The sequence below is a fragment of the Daktulosphaira vitifoliae genome, unplaced genomic scaffold, assembly GCF_025091365.1.
Source record: "Daktulosphaira vitifoliae isolate Bord-2020 unplaced genomic scaffold, ASM2509136v1 Scaffold_1, whole genome shotgun sequence".
NCBI lineage: Eukaryota > Metazoa > Arthropoda > Insecta > Hemiptera > Phylloxeridae > Daktulosphaira > Daktulosphaira vitifoliae.
Window position 1 is genome coordinate 6,241,595 of NW_026099572.1, and position 21,782 is coordinate 6,263,376.

Consider the following 21,782-nt stretch of genomic DNA (forward strand, 5'->3'; position numbering starts at 1 on the left):
TACCATATTGAAAAATATACTATTTTTGTATGATAATTATGGGTTTTGTATTTTATTTTAATAGAAGTTGATGTTGCTTTTGCAATTATCCATCAATTTTTTAAAATTAAACACTATCTACAGATTTGCATCGAAGCGTTTCTTATGATAGTGATTTTAATCACTGTCAGATTAAATCTATACTGGACCCTACTATGCAATGTCTCCACTATGCCGCGACCCCACTGTGCTACCGTTTTTTTTCATTTTGATGATAATAGATAACTTAAATAAAAGTAGTAGTAATAATTTCCTAGTAACTTTTGTTGTTTGAAAAGATTCTACATTTGAAATATTGAAAACTTAATTAATTTTAATGATTTATTTTAACTAATTGAACCAATCAAAACAAAGTTGTTAAAAAGATTTACTCAATTGGGCGTATTATAAAATTTGATTATATTTGTAAAAATCAATTGTTAATTCAGAAGAAAAAACAATTAATTTTTTTAGAAATGATTTATATAGCAACATGTTACAAAAAAATTTGTAATATTATAGTCTAGTAGTAGCACACACAAATACAGTAAAAAATTTATTAAATTACAAAGTAAAATGATTTAATTTTGAAGTTGAAACCTATTATATCAAACTTCATTCGTTAATAAATATTTTGAAAACATTAGAAATTAATGATTTTAATTGTCTTTATGGAGAACATGGAATAGCTAACTGTTTAATTGATAAATTGAAAATTTTTTTAAAATTTTTGAGGGTAATATCTTCAACTAGATACGAATTGTAGTCATTTGACGTATCGTTGAAAAAAGTAGGTCAAGTTAGAGCAGAGAAAATAAATGATAGTCACAAAAAAATATCTTCTCAGCTTTGCATCGAAGCTAAAACTTAAAAAAATATAGTAACATAATTTTAATACGAATAAGAAATTTCTTCATACAAGGGGCGACTAAAGTGATGGGATCCTTGATCTTTATTGAAGTTATTGAATCTAAATGAGATAAAAATCAAACGAGTTAAAAATTTATACTAACTTAAAAAGAATTAAGAAAAAATGCAAAAAATTCATTGCCATAGGCGGGTTGGAACCTCGTACCCCAAGAGTGTAAAAAATTAGTTTTACCAATTCGGCAACCGTACGTCGCTACGGTCGGGTAAAAAAATTTGCTATTTCAGCTAGTTCAAATTTCAAAGTTATTTTTCTTGACTTAAAAGAAGCAAACAAGTTTAAATAAGTTTAACTTTCTATGCTATATTAATTTTTTATTTATATAATATTTATGAAAATCTGTACTCCCCTTGTCAGGTATTTTAAAATAAAATAAAATACAAAACCCAGAATTTTAACACAAAAATAGCATATTTTTGAATACGGTATTCATTTTTACCATGAAGACAAATCCAGAGGTCAAATTTTTTTTTTCAAATTAAAGTATATTACATAAGCTTTAATTTAAGATATATATAAAAGTGTCAGTATTTCCGGAATACTTTCAAAAATTAAATTGAAAATATCTTAGTAACAATACGCATGTTTAAAGTTTTGACCCCCATTGTTAAAGGGATATGATCCGATTTACAAAAAAAGCGTACCAGATGAAAGGGGTATATAAATATTTATTATAAAAAAATAATAATATTGATCCATACATTTTTCCAAAAGTTATATAAAATATAAATTAAATAATATAAAATATAAAATCGAGAATTTTTTCACGGAAATCGTACGTTCTTCTTTGATGTCCGTTTTCACCACAAAGACAAGTCCAGAGGACAAATTTTTTTTTTTCAAATTAAAGTATATTACAATAGCTTTAATTTAAGATATATATAAAAGTGTCAGTCTTTCCGGAACACTTTCAAAATTTAAGTTGAAAAAATTAATTTTTTGTGAAAAAGTTATGGCAATTTTAAGTAAAAAAAAATGAAAAAATATCGAAAATTAGCGATTTTTAAATTTGTAATTTTTGGGGGGATTTCCCCCGTTTACAGGAAACGAGAGAATTTTTTTCAATTTTTGAGGGTAATGTCTTCGACTGGATACGATTTGTGATATTTTTACATATTGTTCGTCAAAATCGGTCCAGTGAGAGCTAAGATTGAGCGTTCACAGACACAAAAAAAAAAACACATCATTGTAAAATTAATACCTTCTCAGCTTCGCATCAAAGCTAAAAAAAAAAAATTATTAGACAAAAAATTGTAATTTTTATTTGATTTTTATTCAGGTGTTCTTTGTATTACGAAAAAAACAAAGTCAAGTAACGTTCTTGCATGTATATCATCACGGAATGATGGTAACTGCTGGTTGGCTTGTCATAAAATTTTATCCAGGTAAGTTTTGATAATATGTTATAAACTCAAAAACTTGTAAAAAGTTTATATGTGTTCCAAAAATAAATCTTATGTTTCATGCTTACAAATGAGTTTTATCAAACTTGTAAACCAAGTTTCCCAAAGACTACACGATTTTCGAGTAGTTAAAAAATAAACAATGGTTTGTGTTCTAAAGGGCTACAGGAAATTATTTTTAAAGATATGGATAATATAGTGACAAAATAATTACATAGCTAAAAGAACTAACTCATATAGTTAGCCCAATTATTATACCTGGTTAAAATTACTGATTAAAGGTAGATAACTATTATTTATAGTTAATTAAACTATATGCGTATGGAAACCCTCGGAACCACTCACCTATACGAAATCCTCAGTCCTGAACCAACTGCAATTCAAAAATTACTTATTTTCTTAAAAAAATCCACTTTATATAAAGAAATATAACTTTTATATATAATATATAAAATATGTATGTATAAATGTTATGCAAAAATTGTAATAATAATAATAATAATAATGTAATTTACTAACAGACCAATGGCCAGAGCTGCCGCGGTCTTTTATGTCTAATAAAAAAAAAAAAAAAACTATATGATTAGTTTTCTTAACTAAATAGTTATTTTATCGCTTTATTATCCATAAACTACTGGACTGTATCTAGTAGTTAATTGCCGCTGTATAAAGCAGTAAAATTTCTTGTTTTTGATTCCTACAAAAATTATAAAAATTACACCTTTTCTTTTTTTTAATTGCCAAAAGTATAGTCCAAAATCTACTTTGGGATAACCTTGTATTTATAATTTAAAAGCAAAAATCATAGCAAAAGGCATTGATGCTAAACATCCAAATCCAATTTAAAAATTAACCTTAAACTAAAAATACTTTTTCAAATAAGAATTCTGTAATATTTGATGATAGTTTATAAATTAGCCATAAATTTACAGAAGAGTTTCTAAACAAGTGCATATTAGAAGTTTTAAAACATGTACATAATAAAATAAATAAACATAATCCTGTTTTTTCTCGTCAATGTTTGAAGAAGAAAAAATTAATGAGAAGTAATGTAGGCCATTAAATAAAAAATCTTCCATCTTACACAATAATATACATAATATACTTATTTTGAGTAATTTTTACCAATTATCAAAAATACTGTGAATAATATAAACTTATCAATATAGGAGGCCAATTAGCATTTCTCGGATCTATTAACTCGGTAGTTCATACAATAATGTACAGCTACTACTTTTTAACAGTTTTGAAACCAGAGTACAAGAAAGCTTGGTGGAAAAAATATTTAACTCAACTACAATTGGTAATAAAATTTAATTAAATTTATTATTAATTTAATTTATTACTAATTAAAGTTAATACGTATTTATTATACAATATACATGATATTTGTAACATCTATGAACGACATTTTAAATTTTTTTATCTGATTTAAATTCTAATGTTAAAGTTATAATTATTACTTTTTTCCTAATAATTCAAAATTTATAAGAAATACCTTATTTGGAAATTTTCTTACAAAAATACTGTTTTTATTAATATGAAAAAAATCTCTTAAAATTTGTAAAAATTTGGAATAAAAATTATACTTTAAAAAAAAAAAATTAACGAAAAATTTCAGGGCACAATCTATTAAAATATGAAAACTAAACAGTCTATTTTTGAAGTATTTAGGGTAACATCACTCTTTAAAAGAATGCCCACATTTTTACATACGTGAACTGAAATTTTTCAACGACTACAATGTAAAGGAAAATTTGATAAATAGTGATAAAAATGTTATATTTGTGTACGAATTTTTGGTATTTTATCACAAAATTACATTACTTTTGGTAAACTTACGTGTATATAAAATGATCAAATTGAAGTATGGGTATTATTATATAATTTCTTACAATGATTAACAGTAGTTATTCACTAATGATCACATTCACTGGTGATATCATCTTACTATAGAAAATCCTAACTAATATAAACCTGGATTTTTTAATGGTGGGATAAGACCAAAAGCCTATATTTTTTACTTATATTTTTGGTTTAGCAGGAATAATGGGGGACTTACCTTTTTTAGCCCACCAGATACGTCACTGCAACTAAGTTTTGATTGCAGTGACTTAAATAATATGGCCAGCATATTAAATATATTGCCCGCAAAGTTTCTTCTTCAAGGAGAACTTTCATCCTTTTCAAGGAATCATAAACCGCAGTGCTAACATGTTTAGTTTTTCTAATCTTGCTATTCGAAAAATAATTTATTCATTTTCCATTATCGTAGATTAGTTTTTTGAAACTCGATGCCTAGATTTAATTGAATACTTTATTTTTATATCAGTATGTTACTTAAATAACTAAATATATATTTTTTACAGATTCAATTTGTCCTCACAGCATTACACGGAGTCGCTTCTCTTTTGGCTACTGATTGTACTTACCCAAAATTTATAATGGCTTTTGCTTTACCTCAAGATATACTAATGTTTTATTTGTTTTGGAACTTCTATAAAAAAGCCTACACATCAAAAAATAAACAGTCATAGATAAAAAAAAGTTTTAACTTTTTCATAAAAATTACTTAATTAATCAAAAAAAAATTAAGTAATTTTTTATTACATTATTAAGAATAAATTATTTAAACAAATTTACACCTTGATTTTTACGTTATTAAATAATTAAAAGTCCAACTTTTTTTAATTTTAATGAAAACTTTTAGTAAATTTTAGTAAGAATTTTCAAATGTTTATGAAGTCTAAGGATAATTTATTGAATACTTATTCTGTATAAAATTATACACTCTTTGTTTTCAATATTATTTTCATAATTTAACAATCAGTGCCGTATTTGAGAGTTAGGTTTGGTTTCGGAGTGGTAATAGCTCCTCCAAAAATTCATAGGGGTAATCTTAGTATTAAAGAACAAAACTACAAATATTGAGTTATGATTATATATTTTACAATATTTTATTTTAAGATGCCATAAGTTCAAAGAAAGCATGGAAAAAAAGCTGTTGACCTTTTTTTCTTTGGCTTATCATTGATATTTAAAGGGCCATTCTGAAAATTTTTTAATTCTTATTTCTTATGTATAATATTCTTTAATCAATATATGGATAATTTTATAGTTATAATATGTGATTGAGAATTTTTATTATCATACTGCTACTATTACATTTTTATTTGAAATTAAAACTTGCCTTAATTTTATATCCTACATTAATTGACTAATTAATATAAGTTAAATTAATTAAAAAATGGTGAATTAATTATAACTAATTCACCATTAATAATTATTAACCCAGAATTTTAATTAATTTCATATTTTTTTTTAGTTTAATTGTATACAACAATGTTACAGTTTAAATTTAGGCGTTAATTTAAATTGTAACTCAGATACAAATATACTAAATTATCCATCCACTTAACTGTAGTAAATATATTTTTTTGAAAAGTTATTGCTAATACATAATATATCAATTACAAAATATTATATTACAAAATCATAGATTTGAGAATAAATTATATTTTTATCAAAAATATACTGGATAAATTCCTTTAATTATTTTAAATATATATATATATATGTTACTTTAAGTATAAAATAGATTTTAAGATGTTTGAAGCTTTGTAAATATTAGTATTTATTAATTTAAATGAAAAAATGTTTTCTAGTGTTAATATATATTAATTGAAAAACATTACGTTGGTACTCAACTATTTGTTTTCTTTGATGTTCTTTTTATAAATGTGAAAAAGCTTTCTTGGATTGTCTTGTTGCTTTAAATGCTTAAGGATGTATCCATAGTATAGTTGCAGCCACCGACTAGTAACCATCACTCTGAAGATGGACTCTGTAATGAGTCCGAAACGTCAGAACTCAACTGTAAAACATGGATACTTCTTTAAGCACTTCAAGCAAATTGTTGTTCTTTATCATATTTTTTATTAAATTATGCATAAACATTATTAAATCTCATGTATTATTTTTTATTGTTAAAATAATACTTTATTTAATTGACACGTAGAACCTTAAAAGAAATATATATATATATATATAAATTTGGATAATCTTGATTTATTTTTTCTTTTAATAACAATTAAGGCATTACATTAAGATAACTAGTTTAATTTATGCCTAATATTGTAGAAAGGTAGTAATATTAACTAAAATAATTTTTTTTAACATTCAAGGTATTTTAGTTATGTAAAATAAATAAGTACACTTTTTGATATATTTCAGTTAGAAGAGAACTTTTTTTTAAGAAATTTTTCTTTAAAATTAACCCAACTTTTTATGAATTAATTAACTTGCCTCAAGATTTAAATATATGAAAAATAAAATGTCATTTTATGCAATTTTATTGAGCCCTCCGAAAAATAAGTTGTTAGATAAGACATCTTTATATTTATTTATACACATTGTCCCTCTGGTTAGGAAAATTTTCAATTTAAATTAAATTAATTATACTAATTTTATTATATTTAATAAAAAAAACAATGTTTATATGTTATAAATATACTGTCAGAATAGACAAATAAAATAATATTAACTATTGACTAAATATTTAGTACCAAAAATATATCATCTTATATTTTCGGTCTCGAAAACTAAAAAGCCAAATATCTACTAAATTTTACAAATGAAACAGAAACACATAAAAAACGAATAAATTTTATTATTGGTAAAGTATGATCAATATTTTGTGAAAATATTGAAACATTAATTTATATATTAAATATATGATTTGCATAGTGTTATTACAATTACCACAATTATAACAATTTGCTCCTGTAAAAACTAGCCTCTCCTAAATTAAAAAATCTATTCTTTATAATATTCATTAGATTAAAAAAAATAAATTTTCATAGATCAAATTATACTTTTTAAAATGATTTAAAGTAAGGTTAAAAATGATATTTTACAATGATTAATTTTAACATATTAAAAATCAAAATCTGTAATAATTTAAAAACAATGTTTTTGTGTTTTGAATTATTTTTTTATCGTAATAAATCACTTCAAAAGAAATATTAATCATTTCTATGTAACTTTTGGTGTTTAAATAGATTATACAATTGAAATATTCAGAACTATTTTCCTTACAATTATATCCTATAGTTCTTAACTAATTAGTAATAATGTCAAAAATTATTGGTGATAGAAAAAATATAATTGCTGACTTGAAATTAGCACGAAAAATTGAATAATAAATGTATATTTTTGACTCGGATGAAAATTTTATGCAGACCATTTATTCATAATTTACAATAAATTATTATATAAAAAGTTTTGTGCCAAGCCCTTTAATTTTAATACACATTTACCATAAAAGTAATAACTACTTCATAATTTTTTATAAATTCTCTGAACAAATTACAATAATAAATTATTAAATATCAATTTCTATAATAGAATTGCTATAATAGATACTTAATGATATATACTTATAAATCATAAAACTATTAATTAGGAATAATGAATGAAATAGGAGTTAATTTTGCTTTTAGAATAATCTACCAATTTCTAAAATTAAACATTTAAATTTCACTTATTAGTCGTTTTGTTGTATAATGGTTTCAAAATGACAACCGATTCAATTGTATTGAAATGAATTACAGCGAAACGATTCTTGCCAAAAAAGTAATATATTTTATTTCAGTACTTCATTTTTAATTTAATGAAAACTTAATAATAATGTTTTTATACTGAAATGTGATTAGAGAGTATATACATGCTGGTTGTTTTACTTTTCTAAGTTCTTGGACTTATTTGATACGGTAATGTAACATATAATATAAAAAACAACAGGCTACAACTAAAAGCGCTTTTAAACATAATTTATATAGATTCGAAAAAATGTTGTGTTGCCGAGAACATTTTTTTTTTTTTGTAAATTTTCAGTTTCTAAAATAATTTTAAATTAAAAACGTGTTTTAATAATAATTTTTGTTTGGTTATCTTTTTCAATATTATAAGAAGTAATGGATCGACTCTGGAGAAGATGATGATTGAAGGAAAAATTGAGGGGAAAATGAGCCGAGGGAGAACGTTGATAGACTAGATCAAAACTAACTCTGGCACCCTCAGGAGGACGCCATTAGATTGGATGAAAATCGTAAGCGCTGAAGATTGTTGACAATATTAATTAAAGGGTCACTTAAATTCCTTTTTTTGAATATGGACTTAAGAAGAAGATCTTTTTCAAATATGAAAGAAAATTCTGGACACACTCTGATGTCTATTATAAGTATTTCATATTTAAATTAAATAAAACATTATATTCAATGTTTTATTTTATTTTATGATTTAGCAAAGGCTGGAACAATTACATAAAGAACTTCGATTTTCAAAAACAAATGTTTACAATATTCAAATAATACTTGTAATAGTTCATCTCTGTAGTACAGAATCAATGTCATCAACTGCGTTTCATTTTAGCGTTCGTCTTTATTAAATACAATATGCATAGTAAAAAAAATTCTTAAATTATGCCCTGTATAATAATAATTATATTTATTAAAAAAATATTATTCTTTCGATATATTTTTTAAGGTATTCTATGTATTGTGGAAGAAAAAAAAGCAAGTAACGTTTTTATATGTATATCATCAAGCAATGATGATTGTAGTTGATTGGGGCATTATAAAATTTATCCAGGTATGAAAAATTAAAAATTTATTGCTTAGTTAAAATGTATTTTTATCATGGATTAAAAATGTTTATTTTTCAATAGTTAAATTTTATTTAATTAATTTATTATTCTTAATAAATAAATTTTCTGGAACAGAATTTTGATTTTTTTCCATAACAAGTAAGTAATAAATGAATAAAAAAAACCAATAACTCATTTTGCAATACTTAATTTTTTACAAGATATGTAAACAATTTTAATAAAATAAATCAAAAGTGTTGGGTTTATTGAACAACATGTAATTTTCAAAAGAAAAATTTTTTCAATCAATAAATCTAATTAAACATTTTAACCAATCGTCCTGAAGTTAAGAATAGCAACTTTGGTGGAGTCAATTATTTGCCTTCACCAAAGTTCTGAATAAGCCTTAAAAATAATTACATCTAATTGAAAATCTGGATTAATGTTTAAAAGATCATATTGATGGAAAATTTAATTTTGTTCCTTAATAGAAGTACAATTATTATTTATTGATAAATTAATATTATACACGTTAACACGATAGTCCACACAGTCATACACAATTACTATTTTTTAACAATTTTAGAACCGGAGTACAAAGAATGCCTGGTGAAAAAAATACTTAACATAGCTACAATTGGTATTATTATTATTTTACGTTTACTATTAATAATAAAATAATTTTATTATATTTTTTTCATTAGATCAAGTTTGTTTTCACTGGGCTCTGCGGATTCATTGCTCTAATTTCTCACAACTGTTCCTATTCTTAATTTATAATAGTCATAATAATGTCATAAACAATTTTCATGTTTGTTGTATTAATGAAGTTTTATAAAATAGTTTATACTAAATCTAATATAAAACAATTGTAAATATTTATAATTAACTAACTGTTTAAATGAAAATTGTTAAATATTTTAGTAAAATCATGGTTTTAATACGTTAACTCATATATTATTATGATTAATGAATTATTTGTATAAAAGATTCAAAATTTTAACGTTTTTATAGTTTTTACATAATTTATGTATACTTTTCTTACTTAAATTTATCTATGTACATTAAAAAAAATTTGATTACATTATTTTTTGTATTATTAGAAAACAATTTTATGTCTAATATTTTTAAAGCGCGTCATTTAGTATCAAAGTAATTTTATGGTGATTTTGTGTGCTACATAAGTTTAGCATAGACAATGGGAGAACGTAGCTCTTTTAGTCCCTCTTTAATAGGTCTCTGAGAAAAAAGAAATTTTGTAAAATATCATGTTGCCTAATATTTGAAGTATTTTATACTAAACGTATTTTTATTAATATTAGACTCAAATCTTTAATTTCTTTATTGAGATGGATGATGTTCTAAAGTTATATGTGCAGTCCGGTCAAGCTCCACGTACCTTACCCATCCTCCTCTCGTCGCTTGACCTACGACAGCCATAGTAGTCGTGTCCGGTACTATCTGCGCCCAGGTCATTATGTACATGTTTGGAGTTGTGCCGTACCATTGGGTCCGTCGACTCGTGGCCAGTGATCTGTCAGTGATTTTTATTTGTTGTTGGTTGGTTTGTATCGGCCTGTTTAGGCCAACAACCAACAGTTCCTCCCTTCCGTTATTCTATACTTCAATTCTAAACTTCAAAAGAGAATTTATTGGGAATCGTTCGATAGGCTTTCAACATCAAATGGCAGTGTGGTTGGCTGATGGCTGCATAATGTATTTACCGTTTGTTTTGTTAATGCAGCAGAAAACACCCGACCCATCATTTATATATAGTCAATTAAGTTAACGTTTGTGTCAAGTATTGAAATGTCACTCTGGAACTTGGATGTCAAATATATTATTTTTAAAGATGATGTGGACTAAAAGGTTGCACAATGTCATACAAATATAGTGTTAAAAAGTATTTGTAAACAACTAAATCTGCTTTAAATATTCTATAAATGCCTACTGGATATTTCTAAAAGTACTACTTGGATGCAATACGTTATTTTCGGCATTTCTTTACTTAAATATTTACGTCTATACAATATGGTAGAATAAAAAAGGAGTGAAGTATTATAGTCACGAATAGTATCTCACATTAGTCATACTGTAATCTATAAAAAAAATTTTAGTAATTTTTCATTACTTCAATTTGTACCAAATATTATACTGCAATAAATGATTACATTTTTCAATTTATTTAATTTAATTTAAGTATGGGTTGAATTCTTATACTTATTAAATAATAAACGATTAAATAATACTCTTGCAAAGGAACGTTAATAGTTGTAAAATTAAATTTTGTTTTTTGACAACAAGCATATTCATGTTGTCAATGATACATTTTACTATTGACCTTTAATGGCCTTTGTCATATGCATTTAAATGAATATCACATACAACTAATTTTCACCAGGAACATTCATAGTAGTTACTTACATTTTACTATAAATACACGAGTTTTACATAAAAGGGTTATAAAGCATTAAGCAACTTCCAAAACGTTAAAATATAGATCTATGACCACATTTTGAAGTGCTCAGTAGTATAGTATTTCATATATTATTTATATTATGTATTTTACTTTTATTTTATATTATAAAGATCGCATACATACATTTTAGATTGGGAACATTAACACTTAAATTTTAATTCATGGAAGATTAATCGTGAAACATTATCAAAACATTAACATTAACATTCATAGAAAGTAATTTTATATCAGAGAAATAGATATTAAAAATATTTTGTCTACATGAAATAATAAGTAATTTTTTTTTATATATATAGATGATCGCCTTCAGTTTTTATAACTTAGATAAATGGATAAACGATCATGGAGGTAAGATTATTTAATTTGTTACGTTAAGACATATAATCACAACAAAAACAATTTTTTTTTTTTGACAAAGGTAGTTAAATTTTATTTTTTTTCTCGAAGAAATATATTATAACAACATAAATAATTTTTTAGAAACATTAATCTCTATTAGAGGGAAAGATAAGTACTCCTAGAATTTCCTCTCGTTTTGTCTATAATTAAAAATAGTAATATAAGCTTTATCATTTTTTTATGGTTTGTTTTTTAAACAAAAATGACTTTAAAAATGTTGAAATCTGCGAATTATTTATATTATTTTTCAAAATTAAAATTATAAATTTGTTTTTTTTTTCCATTACATATTTACTTAATACCAATTTTTTTAGATACACGAATCACACAATATTGGCTGATGAGTTCAATGTGGCCGGTACTCTTGATATTGATCGCCTATTTATATTTTGTACTCAAATTGGGTCCCAGTATTATGAAAAACCGGAAACCTTTCAATATTGATAGAATTGTTATGATTTATAACATTGTTCAAGTCCTATACTCAACTTATTTGGTTAAAGAAGTAAGTTTACTATTAATAAAAAGTATATTATGTACAAATACTTAAGGTTTACAGGATATAGGAACTGAAAAATTTCTTTATAATTGATTGATTGATTTGGTACTTTTTAAAAAACAGGACCGTATTTAGAGAATGATTCTATAATAATAAAGAGCGAAATATTGACTGGATCAAAAGTTATTAATTATAACATTTAAATGGTTAACTGTATAGTTAAGCTGTTAACTTTTAATTGATAATTAATCGCCTTAAAATTTTGTATTTTTAAGTGTTGAAATAACTACACTGTCTATATCTAAAGACGACAAAAACGTATTGGTCAATTACTACTCGTGTATAAATTATTTTAAACCCGTAACCATTTAAACTAAGAGGCTTTATACTCTTATTATAATTTTTTTTTTAAATGTTCCCATGTATTACAAAATATATTCAATTCAACGGTCCAATGTAGATAACACCAACTCGAAAAGATTCACCGATCCGTGACTGTCTAACATCATGAAATGTAGTTAACTCCTATATTTTTTGTGTGAATGCTCAATGTATATTTTTTAATTTTACAATGTATTTTAAATGTTCAGGCATTTCGGCTGTACTGGTTTCAAAATGACTACAGATTTAATTGCATAGAAATGGATTACAGCTATACTGATATAAGCAAAGATGTAATATTTATATTAATGTTTTAGAAATACAATTATTATATTTATTATTACCAGGGTCTCCATAAAGGTGACCAGTAAAATCATAACACTACAGGGTCCTCAAAACATATTTTAATAACTTTTTTTACTCATAATCTTTTAATTTGAAATATATATTTACAGGGTGATTTTTTTATCATAACCCACTCAATTACTTACAGAGTAATAATAATGTAAACATTGTTTTTTTTGGTTTTCTTTAGTTACACATTATTTTTGAATTATTAACTATTTAAAACTTTTTATGTTCATTCCTTATGCCTTGTAAGGGTGTCAACTTTGTTTTTTTTAATGGGAACACATATTTTAAATTTAATAAAATGTTTGAGTTTTTAATTTAATAGTAAATGGCATTTGAATTTTTAGTATAACTTTATTAGTTTATTAGATATAAACACTTAAAGTTTCAAATTTTTGAGTTAATAGTCATGTATAATACACAAGGGATTACAAATACAGGTAGCGAATTGGTTTTTTATGACATCGATATTAGCAAGTACACAGCATTGTTATTATCAATGGTAGTAAAGCATATTGTTATGAGTTTATTAACACACTAACTGACAATACAGAAAGTATATCTATTGATAGTCATAATTAATAATAAACAATCGGTAACTGTGACAGCAATATCATAAAAATCCAATTAGCTACCTGTATTTATAATCCCTTGTGTATTATACATGTAGATTAACCTAAAAATTTGAAACTTTAAATGTTTATATCTAATAAACTAATAAAGTTATATTAAAAATTCAAATCCCATTTACTATTGAATTAAAAATCCAAACATTTTATTTAATTCAAAATATGTGTTCCCATTTAAAAAACTAAGTTGACACTCTTACAAGGCATAAGGGATAAACATAAAAAGTTTTAAATAGTTAATTATTCAAGAATAAAGTGTAACTAAAGATAACCAAAAAAAAAAAAAAATGTTTAAATTATGTTTATTCTGTAAGTAATTGAGTGGGTTATTATAAAAAAATCACTCTGTATATAATAATATCTAATATATATACATTTATATATTTATATAACTATAAAGTCTTTGGTCAAGTACAGGGATTCTCTAACTTTAAGTGGGAGCCTGATTATTACTCAATAACTACTAATTAATATGATAATATTATGCTTTCAGAGAATTTTCGTCGTTTGGTTATATTTTATTTCGAAGGTTTTGGATTTACTTGATACGGTATTAAAACTTGTATTAATCTAGTTAAATTGAATAACAACAATAAATAAAACAATTTTTATTTTGTATAAGATATTCTTCGTCTTACGAAAAAAACAAAATCAAGTCACATTTTTACATGTTTATCATCATGGTATGGTACTGACTTTTGGATGGATCTTTGTGAAATTTTATCCAGGTATTATTGATAATTTATTACTCCAAAGATTAAATCTTAATGAAATATAACCATTTTTCAAAAAAGAATAAAATAATCTGGTATTTCCAATCTAAACCCTTTTCATACTAATAGTTTGGATAGGATTCTTAATTCAAATAAATAAAACTTCAATAGTTACATTTTTTGTAAAAAAAAAATTGAATTTATAAAGTAATATTATCTGATGCTAAAAGTTCGTTAAATAAGTGTTTTTGAAGTATAACAACTAACAAATAGCATTGAGTGCAGTAACATACTAAGATTTCTTATCAATAAAATTATCAACAATTTTTTTTGCTCATCTCTATTTAAAAAATTGCCTATTGTTAGAAAATTGTTGATAATTTATCAAAATTAATATTTACTTTTATTTATATAATCAACTTATCCTTGTAATTATTAATATAGGAGGGCAATTAGCGTTGTTTGGAACAATTAATGCGTTCGTGCATGCAATAATGTATAGCTACTACTTTTTAACTGTATTGAAACCAGAATACAAAAAAGCGTGGTGGAAAAAATACTTAACTCAACTTCAATTGGTAATATATTTTATTATATACTTATATAGAGTAAACTGCTTAGAAAAACAATTACTCTATGTTATAATATATTTGGGATTTATCATTTTGACTTGATTTTAGAGTGACTAAGTGAGAGATTTTAATGATGGAAACACCCATTTTCTTTGTTATTTAGCACCAACATATTAAATTAACTTTTTTTTTTTTACAGATTCAATTTGTGATAACAGCTGTCAATGGATTTATGGCATTATTAGCTAAAGATTGCTCCTATCCAAAATCATTCCTATGTTTTGTTTTGCCACAAGATATATTTATGTTCTTTTTGTTTTGGAATTTTTATAAAAAAACTTATTTAAAAATAAAAAATATTTAAGAATAATTTTTGATAGAATGTTTAATGCTTTTTTAATTTAAGTAGTCTATACATTAAATTTAATTATAATATTCAAACATTAAAAGATGCACCGAATAAATAAAATGAAAAATTTATCTAAGTATAATGGGGCATTGCTTTTTACAAAACTTCTCATCAAAAAAAACTATTACTCTAATTTCTACGAGTGAATGTACTTTTATTACTATGTATACTTTAGATGTTTTTAGATCTTAAAAATAACAAAAGATTTTTTGGTTTTACTATAATAAATGTTGCCAAGAAGAATTTTAGTTAAGGGAGGCATTTTTTCTTCATTATCAAAGGAGTGAAATTTCTTAATGCATCTCTAATCAACATTGTATAATCATATGTTTTTTGATTATTTTATGTTATTTAACAAAACTTATTAACAATCATTGAAACTAGCAACAAAACACATATATAATGTAAACATTTTTTATTAAGAAAACAAGAACTTTTGAACGTCTTCAAATTAATGAAAATATCAGTAACAACAATTTATATTAAGTTTATGTGTATACTTATTATATTTTCTTTACCTAGTTTATTTCTGTATAATGACCTGGACTGAATTAAGATTTATTGAAGTCCCTACAGTGTGGATTAATTTAACTTATTAATTTATTTAAATTTTTAATTGAAACTAGAAAGTACAAAAAAAAAGGTTTTATCTGATTTAATAAATTAGAACATTATATATTAAAATAATAACATGACAAAACAAGCTGATTTGTATATTTTGATAGATTAATGATAGATAGATTAAAAAAAGTTAATTCAAAAATAAAATACAAATTTAATTTTTTTAACTGCTTATGATATATCAAAAAACGATTGCCAAAAACAAGTTAGCGTGCCAAGTAAAGACATATAACAGATAAGATAAAACGACAGATAAGATGTGATCATATTATCTTGTTAATAGGTGTATGTCTATGGTGTCACAGAATAATTTTATCTATTCTGAACCTTTACCCTAGGCGTAAATTTGAATAAAATTATGTTGGGAAGTATTACTATAAAATTTATAATAAGAATAATGAATAAGTATACTTATTCTCTGGGTTAAAAAAATTGTTATAAATTTCTATAAAGATAAATAATATGCAGAATTTTAGTTCAAATAGGATTTTCACTAGAGGTTGACAACAAACTCATAGAGGATTCATCACTCTCTTAGCTGATCTAAATGGGATAAAATTTTAGAACCCTATCCTTGCATAGGCTACTGATGATAAACATAAAATAGTCATCATTTATTTGATATCTGTATAAGAATTGACAGTTTTGTAGATATTTCAAAAATATTTAGTATTTTCATTAGGGCTGCACTGTATTCGCGCCAATTCAATATCGTATTGTTACCCCACTCATCAACTGTTTACAAACAGATAAGAATTGTTGATCAAAAATATAATATTTTGGTGACTGTTAATTGTCTTAATTGTTTTTCATCAATATTATTTTAATTTTGCATTTTAGAGAATAGGCCACCAATATGACAATTAAGAAGAAGGTAAGAACATTATGTATATAACTGTTAATCTTGATATTATTGCTTTTATTATTTATTTAAAGTTTTTTTCCTAGGAAAGAAATGAAAATTATTTGAATAAGGTATATCTTATAACTTTTTATTTATTGTTTTTTTTAAATACTCTCATTCTTATAATTTATCGGTTAATATTTATTTATATATTTTATATTTTTTAGTAGATAAAATTGTCATTTCAGTATGTTACTCTTTTTAAGTTGATTTATCTATTTTATAGAAATTTTCACTCTTTTTTTTATATTTTATATATTAAAATTGAATTATTGTTTTAGGAGGTTGGATCTTCTTCAAATAAGTCATCAACACCACCTAAATCAGCAACACATAAAGAATTAGCCTCGAGTACAGATTCAAGTTCTAGCTCTAGTAGCTCATCATCAACAACATCTGGCTCTGATTCATCAAGTTCATCTGATACTGAAAATTCTTCTACCACTGAGGGTAATTCTACTGAATCAGAAAAACTAAAAAAGTCTCCCAGGAAAAAAACTTCAACATCGTCAGAACCTAAAGTATCTGAATTGGCTAAAAAACACGTCTCACCAGAAAAAACTAAAACAAAAACTAATACAACAGCACCAAAATTAACAGCTGCTATATATACTGATTCAGATACAGATGCTGAATCAAAATCAAAAAGAAAATTTCCTCCTATTAAGCCAAAGTCTACTGCAACTGTTGCAGCTGTTTTAAAGCCACAAGACAAAGCAAAAAAAACTGATGTTAAACGTAGTCAAGGACCACGTTCTAAGGCTACTGCTATTACTGATGGGACAAAAAAACACGAAGCAAAATCAAAAAGTATATTCAGTCCAGATAAAGTCAATAGTAGTGATAGTGATCCTCCTCCTCCAAAGCTTACTCCAATGAAAAGTGCTGCAACACAAAAAGCATTAGTAAAACCAAGACCTAAAGCAATGGCAACATTAAAGAAAAATTCACCATCTCACAAGACCTCTACTCTAACATCAGCAAGTTCTGGTAAGGAAATTTTAATTTTAATTGCATCTTATTTATTAAAAAAATGTTTTTAGAATCCTCAGATTCAGATTCGTCATCAGACAAAAAATCTAAAAATATTTCACCTGATAAAAAAAAACCATTAAATAAACCTCCTCAAACAACCCCTAAAGTTACTACCAGTGCTACAGAATCATCATCTAGTGGAAAAGTATCAAGAGGTCGAGGACGGCCTCGAAAATATCCAATACCTGAAACTGCAAAAAATGGCTCAGGACATGACAAAAAACCGGTTTCCACAAGAGGTACAACAAGGGTAAGTCGTATGTTAGCTGCAAGCCACAGAACTACAACAGCTACTGACTCAGACTCTGATACTGGTAATTAATATTTTAGTATAAATATAGAAGTATTAATTTTTTTCTACACTTAAATAATATTCTTTATAGGAAGTAAATCTACTAGCACTAGTTGTAAGTCACCTACAAAAAAAGCCAGAGATAAAAATCGAAAACCTTTAAATTGTATTGATAAAAGGGTAAATAGTGGTCTTATTGAATTGGAAGAGCGTTTATGTCCTGTAAATGGTTGTGATTCCCTAGGACATATGAATGGTTTATACGAACGCCATTTTACTTCTGAAGCTTGTCCAATGTATCATAGACTAACAATGAAACAATGCCATGTAATTTTTTTTTTTTTTTTCATGTTATTATAAAGTTTTTATTAAAATGTGTTATTTTTTGTTCAAAATTTAGGATATGCTGTCAGAGCATCTAAAAAAAAATGAAGAACGTTTAAAATCTGCCTCAAAACCCAATTCTGTTGAACAAAAACTTTACAGGGATAAAGTGAAAGAACTAAGGGAAAAAATTGAGGACAGAAAAAATGATACAAGTAGTGATACTTCCAATAGTGATCAATATATTGGTAAAGAATTGGAACCTGACATTTCAAAATGTACAAACATACCTTTATATGACTTCAAACTATTCCAAGAAGCTCAATCAGTTGCCAGTGAAAAAATTGTTAGTTTTTTAGTAATTCATCTATAAATCTTTTATTTAAGAAAAAAATAATTAATTTAAGTTTGTTGGAAACCCATTTTTTTATAAGGGAATTACTATATTTCTTATTATATCAAAAAAATTATACATTTTTTTCTTTTTAAAATATTGTTTTTAACTTGTGTTAAAAATTTTAAACAAATTGAACCCTGACCCTCTTCTTTCCCTTTAAAATTTTATCAATTTGTTTTTTCTTAGATGAAAATATGGATATTTAATCGACTTAAATTACACAACTTAGCAAAATTTGGTCATGAAATGATTATCACATTTTTTTTTTTTATTGTTTCGGAGAGATTTTTTTTAATGCTGATTCTGAATATGTCCATAGTTTTCTCTATCATCAATACTTTAGCTATTAGTATACTAGTTGTAATTATTATTTATAATAACATAAGAAAATATGAAGATTCATAAAATAGTAAAATATTGTTTATTGTTTCACTAATAGTTGAATAATAGCTAAATTTTAAATTTAATTATGTTTAGAGACTTTTATTAAAAAAAAAAAATGTCTTTATTTTATATTGCAATTTATTTTACTTTTTAAGTCATTCTCAATTTTATGGTTATGTCAACTATAGGCATATTCAGAATCAGCATTAAATAAAATCTTAGAAACAATAAAAAAAATGTCATAATCATTCCATGACCCAATTTCGATGAGTTTTGTTATAAAATAACTGATCAATAATTAATTTTGAACCAGCATTTGGTAAATTACTAATACTTTATAACTTCTACAGTATGATGCATGTTTAATTAATTTTTATCAAGCATTTTTCAATTATTATGAATTTCTATTATATACTTATGTACATTTCATAACTAGAGCTAAAATGATACACTGTTAATAATGAATATTATGTGACACCCAATAATAGGTCTGTAGCCCTATTGAACCCTTTGTGTATTAAACATACTTTAAATTGAAATTTATTAATTTTACTATCACCAGATTGACAATTTTTAAAAATAATTTGAATTTTTAATCCTTAGCTAAATTAAGCAAGTGGTAAATTGTATGGGAATTTTTCTATGAATAAAATTTATTACTTTAATATTTTTGTAGTAAGTTTAAACTTTAAATCTTGGAAGAAATCCTTAAATTAACATTAACATTATACATTTTTTATCATAAATGGTTTTATGCTCATTACACTTTTTTTAAAAACTTGAGGAAAGTCATTGTTATTTTAATTCTTTTATTATAAACTAGTTAGAAAGTTATAGCCATTCTTATATTCATTGTTGAAAATTTATTAGAACTGTTGTTAACAATTATAAAATAATCAGAAAATAATAATAATTTTTAAGAGTTATTAAAAAAACATTGTGTGGTTATAGGTTCCCTTGAATTTTTTATAATATTAGAGATATTTAAAAAACTTCTCAACTCAATATTTTATCTGCGTCTTTCTATACATATATCTGTTCGTTACTGTTTTAGTGCCATTAAATATGTATTCTTGTCAATTATTTCTATAATTACTGTAGTTTTGATTTTATAGTTTAACTTGAGCTTTTATTAGAAAAATAATTAAATGCAATGTTTTCCTCTTTACTTCTGCATTGGTGATGTAGAGATTTTTATCACTGTAAAAAAGCCAGTATGGCCATACATCCTTACGTCTACAGTTGCAGACACGGCTTTACATTAGAAATTATCAATACCTAGTGTATCCATTACACCAAACAATGTTCTAAAGTTGATTAATTTAATTTAATGTTTTATTGTTTATAGGAAGAAGATTTGAAACAATTACCAAATTTTAAAGGTACCAAGTACTTAGAAATGGGAAAATATGAAATGGAAGTTTGGTATCAAAGCCCATATCCAGAAGAATATACTCAAGTGCCTAAATTATATTTATGTGAATTCTGTTTACATTACATGAAAAGTAAAACAGTGTTGTTTAGGCACAAACTAAAATGTGTTTGGAAACATCCTCCTGGTGATGAAGTTTATCGGTAATTTCCACTCAGAACCATAGTTAGATTTTTAATTAAATAAATAATAAAATCTTTAAATTTGGTAATGTTTGATAATGGACAAAAATAGTCTATAAAGATATGATTATATTCAAAAAATACAACAGATAGTTAAAATATATTTTTATTTATTTATTAGAAAGGACAAAATTTCTGTCTGGGAAGTGGATGGCAAAAGGTTCAAAATATTTTGTCAAAATTTGTGTTTACTAGCCAAATTTTTCTTAGATCATAAGACATTGTACTATGATGTTGAGCCTTTTTTATTCTATATTATGACAACAAATGATGAGGATGGTTGTCATATTGTTGGTTATTTTAGTAAGGTAAGTAATACATACATTGTAGTATTGTATTTTTCTTCAAAGGATTAGATGATTGATTTCATCCTAGAAATTTTCTTTAACTTTTAATAACTTTAAATTTAAATACCCCAAATGTATCAACAAATAAATTATTTATTTACGACAGAAAAATTTATTTTTGGTTTACAATATTTTATTGTTTATAATCTCAGTCCTAATCAGTTTTATTTTAAAAAAGATATCACTTGATGTATAGCTTTTATATGTAAATTATTTTAGAGTGGTCTATGGTATGAAAAGTATGTAACCTAATGTTTTAAGTAAACATTAAGTATATTTGAAAATAGTTATTAATATAGCATAATTCCAAAAAAAAACTTATTAAAGGCAAACCATTTTTCATAATAGCACATTAAATCTTCAATCTCATAATTTTTTAGCTTCGATGCGAAGCTGAGAAGGTATTGGTTTTACTATGATGTGTTTTTTTTTTTTTT

The 21,782-nt window shown here is 24.5% G+C and overlaps 3 protein-coding genes and 1 long non-coding RNA gene across 9 annotated transcripts in view; all 4 read left to right on the forward strand.

Moving 5' to 3' along the window:
- Positions 1-5,473, forward strand: part of LOC126894762 (elongation of very long chain fatty acids protein 7-like) — an 18,535-nt gene extending 13,062 nt beyond the window's left edge. For both annotated transcript variants that reach the window (XM_050666007.1, XM_050666008.1), the window contains exons 6-8: positions 2,226-2,331; positions 3,519-3,652; positions 4,719-5,473. In XM_050666007.1, the coding sequence (XP_050521964.1) occupies positions 2,226-2,331; positions 3,519-3,652; positions 4,719-4,886 (408 nt within the window). In that variant the 3' untranslated portion in view covers positions 4,887-5,473. The remainder of the gene's footprint in view (positions 1-2,225; positions 2,332-3,518; positions 3,653-4,718) is intronic.
- Positions 5,474-7,518: 2,045 nt separating this feature from the next.
- Positions 7,519-9,941, forward strand: LOC126894766 (uncharacterized). 2 transcript variants are annotated; one of them, XR_007701508.1, is made up of 6 exons: positions 7,519-7,983; positions 8,320-8,590; positions 8,654-8,811; positions 8,896-9,000; positions 9,582-9,635; positions 9,700-9,941. It is a non-coding gene; the product is annotated as an uncharacterized LOC126894766 (long non-coding RNA). The 2 variants fall into 2 exon arrangements; XR_007701507.1 differs by having other exon boundaries at positions 7,520-8,590.
- A 1,447-nt stretch (positions 9,942-11,388) lies between these two features.
- On the forward strand, positions 11,389-15,401 carry LOC126894764 (elongation of very long chain fatty acids protein AAEL008004-like). 3 transcript variants are annotated; one of them, XM_050666009.1, is made up of 9 exons: positions 11,389-11,525; positions 11,605-11,690; positions 11,771-11,822; positions 12,188-12,378; positions 12,963-13,046; positions 14,227-14,283; positions 14,356-14,461; positions 14,891-15,024; positions 15,218-15,401. In XM_050666009.1, the coding sequence occupies exons 3-9, from the start codon at positions 11,771-11,773 to the stop codon at positions 15,380-15,382; spliced, it is 789 nt and encodes a 262-aa protein (XP_050521966.1). In that variant the 5' UTR covers positions 11,389-11,525; positions 11,605-11,690; the 3' UTR covers positions 15,383-15,401. The 3 variants fall into 3 exon arrangements, with proteins under 3 accessions (XP_050521966.1, XP_050521967.1, XP_050521968.1); XM_050666010.1 differs by having other exon boundaries at positions 11,404-11,530; XM_050666011.1 differs by lacking the exon at positions 11,389-11,525 and having other exon boundaries at positions 11,556-11,690.
- Positions 15,402-16,785: 1,384 nt separating this feature from the next.
- The window catches only part of LOC126903248 (histone acetyltransferase KAT7), a 38,943-nt gene continuing 33,946 nt past the window's right edge, over positions 16,786-21,782 (forward strand). The window contains exons 1-8 of one of the 2 annotated variants that reach the window (XM_050681336.1): positions 16,812-16,922; positions 16,997-17,023; positions 17,234-17,942; positions 17,996-18,301; positions 18,371-18,606; positions 18,680-18,949; positions 20,733-20,959; positions 21,120-21,306. In XM_050681336.1, coding sequence (XP_050537293.1) covers positions 16,905-16,922; positions 16,997-17,023; positions 17,234-17,942; positions 17,996-18,301; positions 18,371-18,606; positions 18,680-18,949; positions 20,733-20,959; positions 21,120-21,306 — 1,980 coding nt within the window. In that variant the 5' untranslated portion in view covers positions 16,812-16,904. Of the gene's footprint in view, positions 16,923-16,996; positions 17,024-17,233; positions 17,943-17,995; positions 18,302-18,370; positions 18,607-18,679; positions 18,950-20,732; positions 20,960-21,119; positions 21,307-21,782 lie in introns of both variants that reach the window. The other variant, XM_050681346.1, reaches the window with a different exon arrangement.